Here is an 11,037-nt window from a genome sequence, read left to right on the forward strand (position 1 = left end):
AATAGTGAAAAATTGTTTGCTATGATGTGCTGTGTTTATTTTTTTTTCGGATAAATTAAGTCAAGTATAAACATGGCTGCAATATAGTAAACAAAAAAAATTTTATATAGAAAAATTCCAGGATTTTTCAATCATTTTTTCAATATATCTCAATATTTCGTGTATAGAAGCACACCGGGGTACCGCTAGTTCTTAAAATTTAATTTAATTAAAATTTTGATTTGATTGAAATTGGAAAAAATGAAAATTGTTACGACTTTCTTTCTTAGTAAATTTGTTTGGTTCTCGAAGCACTGCTCCAACCTTTGCAAGACCCAGTCATCAGCGGTTGTGCTGCTGAGTTGAGCGAGCGTTCCAAAAGCTGCTATTCAATCGCTTGTTCTGTATGGAAAAAGGTTTCACATGCACTGAAAATTTTAAAAATTCATGATTTTTGTGAGCAGAAATTAAAAATATTTGACATTTTCGAGACCAAAAAAAAAACATCAGATCAGCTGCTATGCTGATAGGTACTACCTGTTCAATGGGCCTTGATAGAAACCATATATGTAATACTTCTATATTGGCAGTAAACTAACTTCTCAATGTGTAAGCATTCCGAAATCAAAGCGAGACAGTCTAGTACCGTTTTTGTGAGTGTATTGTGTACGAGAGTGCCGTTTTTGTGTTGTGTACATGTTTATTTATAAACGTATGTGTTCCTTTTCTTTCGTACGTGTTTATTGATATATCTATACTGTAATGTTTTCGGACGGTACTAGCTCTTACTGCCAATATAGGATATTACATATGGGTGTTTCCAGCGGAAGGTCCACCACGACAAAAAAAATAAAAGTTTTATATCTAACGTATTTACGTGCCGATTTGTCTGCATTTTAAAATATATACTGGCTATGTAAGTAGAATCATGTTTGCATAAAATGGTCTTCCTAGGTGGTGCCAAGGTCGAGATATTTCGAAAAACCGTATTTATGGTCCGATTTGGTTCGAATTTGGCGTATGTGGTTGAAACATAATAAATCACAGATTCCTAATAAATTGACCCTGAATTGGCGCTGAAGTCAAAATATTAAGTATATTCTACATAAAATACATGTTTTATTTGCGTTGAAAATTCATTTAAAAGCAATATTAACAAAAATATAACGATGGAAATTTATGTCACGTGACGCCACGTCACGTCACGTTTCAGACTTGGGGTTGTAAAAGAGAATTGAAACAATTTGCATAAATTCAAAAAACTCTAAAAACAACTAGAATTGCTCCAAATCATATTAAAATAAGTTTCATGAAAATAGCCATCCAAAATTCGCAGAGTTTTGCGATTTTGTAAGAAAAGAAAAAATCAACTTCCATTTTTTGTCACGTAACGACACTCTCTTTAAATACTTATATTTCAGGACCAAGCAGTTCGATTGATTTCATTTTTCGGTTAAATATAGAGCTAATTATGTGCTATCCAATGGCCCAAAAAAGTTAAAGAAAACAAATGGTATTCCTTTTTTGTATCACATTGAAATCGTACGACTGTCACGTGCGCCACCATGGAATGCCCATATATGATAGAAACAATTTTTCAATATACAAAATTTATAATTTCCATATGATGCTTGAACACACAATACCGACGAACAGCAAACTTCGCCGAATTCGGCGACGCTGTCCTTCACCGACCGGCCAGCTATTTCGCCTACTTAAACAGAATTAGAGCGGTAGCGAAAATAGCTGATACGATTTAGCCACCTTTATAATTTGGGTGAAACTAAACCATATTTAGAAATGGAGAAATGATAACAAATATAGATATAAAACAAAGACAAAGTATTATAAATTATTTTATTTTAAGCCAGATTTAACGAATCCACAACCAATTTTTCAAACAACACAAATAATTCCTGTGGTTTTCTTCTAAAACTTTGAAAGCAAAAAAGAAATACGGCCATCTTTGGCACGTACAGTTGCAATCGTCCAGCAGGGCGATAGAAATAAATCTATCGCCACGAAACGCCGTACAGCGAACTTCGCATTTCGCTTTGGCTTTGTTTAATATACTTGCGGGCGTTCTAATTTTGACAGCGCGAATTTCGCTGTGGTGAGTTCGCCGTTCGCCGGCATTGTGTTTCAGCTATGAAATTTCAATTTGTAAACACTTGACAATAGCATTTTCAATCTTGATAATTTATCAACAAAAGACCTTTTGATTTCTGTGCTACGATCCCAGTTCTTGATATACATACATATAATAAAAAATTTACAAATTAGCTTATGTCGAGAAGCTGGCTTTAGTATAATTCGTTTATCCGTTTAACGACAAAGAATTTTTTGATGAGAAAAGTTCTTTAACGGCTCGGCGCCAGTGAGTCATTCGTAATCGTGTGCTACGAATGCCGCATTATACTAAAGTCAGCCTTTCGACATAAGCTACTATTCCATATGAACACAGATTTATATTGTTTGTAGACAATTTCAGACTAAGTACTTTTGATCAGGGACTTTTATTTCCAAACATATCATACCAATGAAATTGTAAAAACATGCGCCAGGAATCGAAACACGACCGTTCTCAAGAAATTCAGATCATAGGGATGCATTTTCTTACACAAATGTTAAAAATATTATGCCATGTTTTTAACAAGAGAATTACTAATGTATTAAAATCTTTTGGGAATTCGGAGAAATTGGCCTTCAGAGGATTGACATCTCTGACGAGCACCCTAAAAGTGGTCATCGATGTTGTCACCACACTGTTCAGTGGCGCAACTGCTGTGCGCCTCCCTAATGCTGTCACTGAACGTTTCTCAATTCTTAATGCGACCCGTGTAGAGTTCGATTGCTTGTTTTGTTTTTGCGAACGAGTCGGTTGTTGCTAGTGTGCGTTGATCATTTGTCTGGTTAAGGTTCGTATATATTCTAGTCGTCAGCTGTGCGCGGTTAATGTAAGACTAATTTATTGTGACTGTGATTAAGTTGATTGCCATCGGGATGTTTTAATTTGGTAAAATAAAAAATTATAAGTGGTAAATTTCACGAGCGATCACTGATTTTTTTGAGTGACGTCAGTGGGTTGATCGTTACGCGGCACGCATAAAACAAAAATTTACAAACATTAATTAATGCAAACAAATGTTCAGTTAATTTTTTTTGTGGAAAATCTCTCTTTATACAAAGTTTAAAAGCAAATTCGAAAAAATATCATCATCTCTAACGTGTTTCTACGCGGGTTTGGCTCTGCTAAAATTTGCTTGTGTCTATTTTAGAAAGTCTCGTTCTTTGTTGTTGGAATATTTTATGCGATTTTAGTGCGAATTATATATTTCATATTGTGCTTGTATTGTGTTTTCTTTTTGATCATACTTAAGTGTATACGAATTGTTTTTAATATAGATCGAGCCAAGCGAATCCTCTTGTTGCTCTTCACTCTGTCGCAATTGGAAACAATATTGTACCTACGCACGCATACATAGGGTTGAGCATACATACATACATATGTATACATACATACACTTGTGCATACATACATATATGGATTCGAGTATTTTTATTTATAAACTTAATTTAGGTACTGTTCACACAGAGAAATTGACGTTTACAAATTTGTATGGAAAGGTTTACTTTTGAAACATTTCACCGGCGAAAAATTTAGTTCAACGAAATGGTTCACTTTATCATAGAAATTTCGAAGTTGGGATAACAGCTGTCAAAGCCATTAAATTCAATTTCAGTAAACAAACAGTTTTGAACATATCTATGTATGTACGTACGAGTATTTCGTACATTTCTGAAAATTAGCAATTGTTTTGCGATTTTATCTGTGCGAGTGACATTCATTTCACTGGTAAATACGGTATACGATAGTGTGAAAATGATTCGAAGTGAACTATTTCGCTTGGTGAATATTCAACATACAATAGACTTTTAAATCGTTTTTTTAATTATTGTTCAATATTTCAAAATGTGCATATTTAAATCATAGAATATCATTTATTATACCCGAGCGCACTTGTGCACAAGGGTATTGAAACTTTGTTCACATACCGGTTGTTTGTAACAGCCTAAAGGAAACAAGGTAGATATAGACAAATGTATCTATACATAAATGCTTAGAATGGAAAGAAAAATCTATTAAGTTAGAGATTCGCAACTCCGATATTTACAATGACCTTTAGGGGGAAAATAAGGATATTAAAATTTTTTTAAAAATGGGCCCACTTATGATTACGTGTGTATATCTCGATAACTGCCTCACCAATTTCTCCTAAACTTGACATAGTTGTTCGTCCTAGAAAAATTAAGAGAAATACGAAATCTTCTATATATCAGTAACTACTGAAGCGAATTTATTCAAAATTGATGCCTGCATTAAAACTTTACCAAGAAATACGTTTATAACAAATATTTGGAATATGGGCGTGACACTGCCCACTTATGACCACATCTCGGCAACCGTTCCATCAATTTGTACCAAACTCGGTATAATTATTGTACTTGACACATAAGAGCAAGACGTTGAAAGTTTCTTCAACTTGCACTTATTTACTTGTTTTTTGTTTGCGTAATGTTGAAATAAAATAACGGCACCACATTTGATGTTTAAAAATATATATTATAAAATATTTATTGATTTTATAAATTAGTTTTATAGTAATTGATTAATAAAAATATACGTATGAGAATGTTCTTAAAAATATATTCAAATGACGCTTTTCTGAATATGCATCACGCTAGTCAGATCATGCAATTTAACGTAAGACAATACAAATCGTTTTTTAAAACAATTTTCACTAAAGACTATATTTTCCATTTGAAAAATTTGGCTGTCTCTCTTCGGTTTAAGTGTTGAGGTTTCGGATTTCTTTTTCAATACCCTTTTACATAATTAGCTGGGAGCCAGAGTATTTGCTATACGTTTTCAAGTACATCTTCACAAAATGTTTTTAATTTTCAGCAAATAATTAAAAAAGCAAGTAATATTTAAAAAAAAAAAAACAAAACCAACTTCAAATCTCATATCAAAATTTAAGATTACTGTTAATTTCTTCTTGATCCAAAGATCGGATCTAAACGAACTTTGTATGGGGCCATTTTCCTTTACAAAAAGAACTAAAGGAATCGGTTAACGTGGCCAAAAGTTATACGGTAACATACATTTGAAAAAAAATATTCCGACGAATTGATAACCTCCTTTTTTTGAAGTCCGTTAAAAAAAATGCTCAGGACTAGTACTATTATAAATTCTAAAACAACTCGTCTTACCATTAAAAGTTTTCAGATTTGTTAAAAGATTTCTATTTAATTTTTGTTTTTTAAAATACCTACTTTAAGCGTTATTTATTTTCGTTTGAGTGGTTTTCCTCAATCCTAGACAAACTATAAAATATTATTCGTTTGTTTTTTGTTAACGTTTCTTTGTAAAGTCTGCATTTTTACTTTCGTATGAAGTAAAATTATTTAAAAAATTTGTATTTTCCATTGAATGTGGGCGTTTTGCCTGAGTAATTTTCTCAGTGCTGTGTTAAAATTTCGAATTAGAATATAGAATCTACCTGGTCTTCTGTTATAGTGCCACCGTAATGATTTATTTCACACTGACACTCCCTACAAATACATAGATATGTTTTTGCAAATTATTATATAATACGCACCCATTTATAGATACATATGTATGTATATAGCCCTTCACTGATAAATTTTCAAGTATTTGACGTCATGTAACGTCATTTATGATAACGTTTTATTCCAGCGGAGTCTACTGCTTTCGTTCTTTGCATTGTCATGCCAGATCGATTATTTATCTTGCTTGCTGCCTAGGCGAAGAACTGATAAAGAAATGCGTTCGGTACCGCCGTCGCCACGTCGTTACCTATCCCATCCGAAGCAAAAATTATTTTTACTTTCAGTTCTTAAAGTTCCTCCGACATCCGCAGTTGCAGTCATTATATTTGTACTCATTTAAACAAATTTGTGTTTTTCAGTTCAAGTGCTTCAACAACGTGCGACGAATTTAGAAAAGTGAAAGTGTAATAGTAATTACATCGAAATCCAAAAATATATTAACTGTCATGGAACACGTACAGAGCTTTTTGCAAACACTTTCAGATTTGAGGGATTTGCCGCTTAATCGCGAATCTTGTAAGTATTTTTGTCTACAAATACAGCATCGATTCTGGAAATCTATCAAGTCGCCATTGTTTGTACATATTTACATACATATGTATGTATGTATTTGGTATCATTTGAAGTGCATATCTGAAGGTCTTGCTTCATACTAATTTGTGCATGCAACCCTGCTGCATCAATATTCTAAATATTTACATTCAAACATACGTATGCATGCATTCCATACACATACATATCCACATAGGTATGTCAATCCTCACTTTATACAAAAGGCAGGTGTATACTATTTTTGCTGGGTTTTTCATCAGCTGTTGACGTTTGACTGCTTCAACATGCTCTTTTTCAGTCGGTGAACGCGTGCTTGTTCTCTTAAACGGCGTGCACTTCAAACCTTGAAACATAGTTGCCAACTTGGTGCTTTAAGCACTAGATTTAGTGTTTTTTGAAAATTAAAACGCCAAAAAAAATTATTTAGTGCCTAGTGCCTTTTTTAGTGCTTTTTTCTGAACTAAAATTACTTCGAGATAGTTAAAACCTGAAATAATTTGAAATATTTAAAGCTGTGGCAGCACTGAATTTACAAGAATCTATAAATTTAAATGGACTAAAATACAACCATAATTGATAAAAAGCTGAAGTTGCAAACTCACCTTGTTAAATTCTATTTGCGTTGAAAATGCTAGTACGCAAGTAAGTTAAGTATTTCTTTTTTTCTTTTCTAATTATTTGTACAAATTTTGTTCTTTTTTTACCACCTGAGTAAAACACATCGTTTCTTAGAGCTGAATGCACACTGGTTTCACAATTGCTCTAGCACTAGAATTTAGAGATACCCTAGCCGCAAAGTGCCAAAAACACGGGTTTCAGCGATATTTGAGGTTATATGATGAAAACATCAAATTATTTGCTCATTTCTAATTAGGGCATCATTTTCGTTTGTTGCGATTCGATTTTTCTTTCTCGAGATATACCAGTTTTAATGTGCAGTACTTCGGTATTATGTTATGAAAAAAGCATCCCTTGATTCAAAAAAATTTGGTGTTTTTTTAGTGTGGTGAAACGCTTTTTTTCCAAGTTTTTGGTGCTTTTTGAAAATCAAAAGATGGCAACACTGCCTTGCAATGTATTTCTCTCAACGATATTGCTCCAACACACTACTCAGTATATCCAGTAAACAAACTTAGCTATTTTTTTCCACCAAGTTTGGTCCCCATAAAGGACTAGTGTTGCANTTAGTGTGGTGAAACGCTTTTTTTCCAAGTTTTTGGTGCTTTTTGAAAATCAAAAGATGGCAACACTGCCTTGCAATGTATTTCTCTCAACGATATTGCTCCAACACACTACTCAGTATATCCAGTAAACAAACTTAGCTATTTTTTTCCACCAAGTTTGGTCCCCATAAAGGACTAGTGTTGCAAGCAACGCTTTTTCGGCAATAAGGGTGTTGTGCAGCAATTTTATGTCGTGAAAATTATTTTAGCACAGGAAAAATGGATAGAAAAGTATTGCAGTGCGATTGAACATCTCAGGTTTAACTGAAATATAAATGTATTAAGAATATTTATTTTACTAATAAATACCAATTTTTTTATTTTACTATGTCGAGGTCGTTGCAGAAATATTTTTAATTTAGTATTGTAAGTTAATTGTGCAATATATTGAATGCACAAATTAAATTATGGAAGCGAATGATTCACATAGAATTGGAAATAGTGTCGATGATATACTTTAAATAAATCATGAGTCTGCGAAAATATCTTTTCAGCGTATGAATATACTTCTTAACTGTTTCCCGAAAATTTACGTACAGGCTCGAAATTAGTAGCATTCAAATATCGTCGCTTGGATGGAAAATTTCCGTAAGCGTCATTTTGACCGTTTTTAGTTTAAGATGCAGTTATATATTTTAAAATTAGATATTTAGCTTTTTTGTTAACAGTTTTTTTATATCTCCTTTAGTTTTCGAGTAATTGACTAAAATCATTTGGTACAAACTACGTTTGTAATGCTGTCGTACTAAACTAATCAAGATCTTTCAAATAGCGTCATCTGTTTTTAAATATCTGCTTTAGTTTCCGACATATTCAGCCTTATCATGAGTTTCGTTTTCTCGAACCGGGCAACCTTTTCACTTTTCGTTTCCGTGTATTCACTACGGGTGGGTGAAAACATTTCTGGCGAAATTTTGTTTGGGCGAAACTCACGATTAGGCTGATTAGTGAAAAGTATCGTTAATTTATAAAAAATTGTATCACATTTTAAAACTGACTGCAACATTTTTGAAAAATGGCGTATACGAGAAAATTTATTAAACTCATAAATGGCTGACACTAAACTAAAAAATAAGATAATTTAAGAATTTCGTGAACTAGTACATAGCATTCTCCGACACTTTGGAGAAAATCTGTAGTCGTGTTTCTGAGAAATTGCATTCTAAACTTCAATGGTGATTTCCCGAAACCTGCCGAAAGTTACATGCAACGATCTTTTATCCAGGCGATGAAATAACATTTAGCTAAAATATGCATATAAATAAATTATAATTGTCATTATTTTCGCAGTTGAAGTATATGTCAGGTGAGTAACAGGTAAATATATACATATGTAAAAGGATAAACAGACGGCAGCGTTGATCCAGATCAACTCGGGAATTAACTGCAGTTGATCCGGATTAAGTCCGAGTTAATCCGGATCAACGCTGTCGCCTGTTTAAGCTTTTACGTATACCTAAATTAGCACGTTGAGCTTCTATAATTATCTCCCTCGAATGCATTAATTCTATATACGTCAGGACCAGTGTTGCCGCGAAACATTTTTAGTGGTAGCTAAATTCCAGCTAAAAAAGGGCTAAAAAAGAGCTAAAAATCGTCGTTGTGGCTAAAAATGGTAGCTAAATTTTTTTACCTACATCTTATATATAAAAATAAGTGCACGTTTTTGGTGTACAAAAAGTGCAATTTTTTTTATAAATTTAATTTCTCAAAAAGGGTATTTTTTTTTCTCTCAAACTTTTTTACGGGGAAAGAGACACTTTGAACTACAATCAACCCAAATCTCTAATAGCGAAGATTTTTTTTTCTGAGTTATGATTTTTTATAGAAAATATACGTTTTTGTGGTACATACTACCATGTAAACAGTAATTTGTCGGAACCACTATAACATATAGCTCCCATTCAACTGATTGTTCAGATATGAGATTTTTCGTTATAACTTCTCCATTTATACAGCTACGAACATGAAATTTTGCAGTACTTGCACCAATTATCAACAGAATACTTACAGTGAAAATTACAAAGATCGGGTCACTATAACCTATAGCTTCCAGATATAAAATTTTTCGTTATAACTCCTCTATTTATATAGCTAGGAACATGAAATTCCGCACTGTTTTCAATAATTAACAACAGAAAACTTACAGTGAAAATTAAAAAGATCGGGTAACTATAACCTATAGCTCCCATACAACTGATTGTTCAGATATGAGATTTTTCGTTATAATTCATCCATTTATGTAGCTAGGACCATGAAATTTCGCGCTGTTTTCACTCATTATCAACAGAAGACTTACAGTGAAAATAACAAAGATCGGGTCACTATAACCTGCAGACCCCATACAACTGATTGTTCAGATATGAGGTCTTTTATCATATCTCCTCCATTTATGCAGCTAGGAGCATGAAATTACGCACCATTTTCACTCATTATTAACAGAATACTTACAGTGAAAATAACAAGGATCGGATGACTACAACATATATCTTCCATACATCTGATTGTTCAGATATGGGATTTTACTGTAAAACTTCTTTATTTGAACAGCTAAAGCCGATAAATTTCGTAAGATATTTTATAAATAATAATACAAAGTCTACTGAGAAAATCATCAAAATCTATGCTGTATAAGCTTTATCTCCTATAGCAATGATTGTTCAGATACCAGTATCCATATATCCATATATCTCCTTTATGTAGGAAACTAAACCCAATAAATTGTGTTACCGGTTACATACCGATCACATAGCAGTGAAAATCACTTAGATTGGCGCCATATAAAGTATATCTTCCATATATAAGTATGTAACTCCTCTATCGATGTATGCAGATGTATTCAAAAGCAGTAATCTGTCAAAGTAAAATTTGCAGATGTTCATGAAAGGTATGAAGCCTTCGGCATAGCCGAAGACAGCGCTGCTCTTACTTGTTTTTTTTTATTTAAGAATAGAAGCTATTCTGCATTTATGCTCAAACTTTGCTCAACTTCTGAAATTTGACAGAAATGCAATTCTGAAAAATCTCGCACGCAAATTTATTCCGGTTACTCAAATGTGAAAAACTTGTGTGCGTGCGTAGAAAAATTCACGCCGGTAATAATAGGTTGGCCTGTTACTCGTTTTATCATGACTCATATTGTGTAAAAAATTCGTGCTAAATTTTTTTGTAATTTGCACCTATATACAACCTCGCTATAAGCACACATTTTTCAAACCAGTCCCAGAAGGAAGGACTAAAAATGAATTATACAATCTAAAATTGAAAATCGCTGATGACGTTACAGGCTCTCCAAATTCTGAAACAACCAAAAGAATGAGAATGAAGAATTCTATGGAAAATAACGGTGTTTAAACAACGATCTTTTCATGATGCTAGATTGTGAAGCTGAAAGGCAGGAGGATGCATCCGACATTTGCAGCCCCGATGCAATTCTCAGAAAGGAGTTATGGCACTGCAAAAAAAAGTCTTCTCAACCGGTGCAGCGTCAATCGAAGAGAATTTACAATTTTGTCAAGTTTTTCAAGTTATTCGCCTTGAGCGAGTAGTTATTTAGTGGCGCAGGTTTGGTTTACGACACTTTAAGAAACAGGCTGTAACCCAATTCAAATTTTTAAATTCAAGGGCTAAATTAAAAAAAAGAACATTG

At 33.1% G+C, this 11,037-nt stretch overlaps 1 protein-coding gene across 8 annotated transcripts in view; it reads left to right on the top strand.

The window, feature by feature from the left end:
- The window catches only part of Rtnl1 (reticulon), a 276,263-nt gene that overhangs the window by 97,987 nt on the left and 167,239 nt on the right, over positions 1 to 11,037 (top strand). Inside the window, exons 1-2 of one of the 8 annotated variants that reach the window (XM_017634638.1) lie at positions 2,891 to 2,995; positions 5,973 to 6,129. The exons of the other annotated variants lie outside the window; for them this stretch is intronic. Coding sequence (XP_017490127.1) covers positions 6,060 to 6,129 — 70 coding nt within the window. The 5' untranslated portion in view covers positions 2,891 to 2,995; positions 5,973 to 6,059. Of the gene's footprint in view, positions 1 to 2,890; positions 2,996 to 5,972; positions 6,130 to 11,037 lie in introns of those variants that run through there. 8 annotated transcript variants of the gene reach the window in all.

This window comes from Rhagoletis zephyria, unplaced genomic scaffold (genome assembly GCF_001687245.7).
Source record: "Rhagoletis zephyria isolate East Lansing unplaced genomic scaffold, Rhagoletis_zephyria_1.1 Rzeph_scaffold_00115, whole genome shotgun sequence".
NCBI lineage: Eukaryota > Metazoa > Arthropoda > Insecta > Diptera > Tephritidae > Rhagoletis > Rhagoletis zephyria.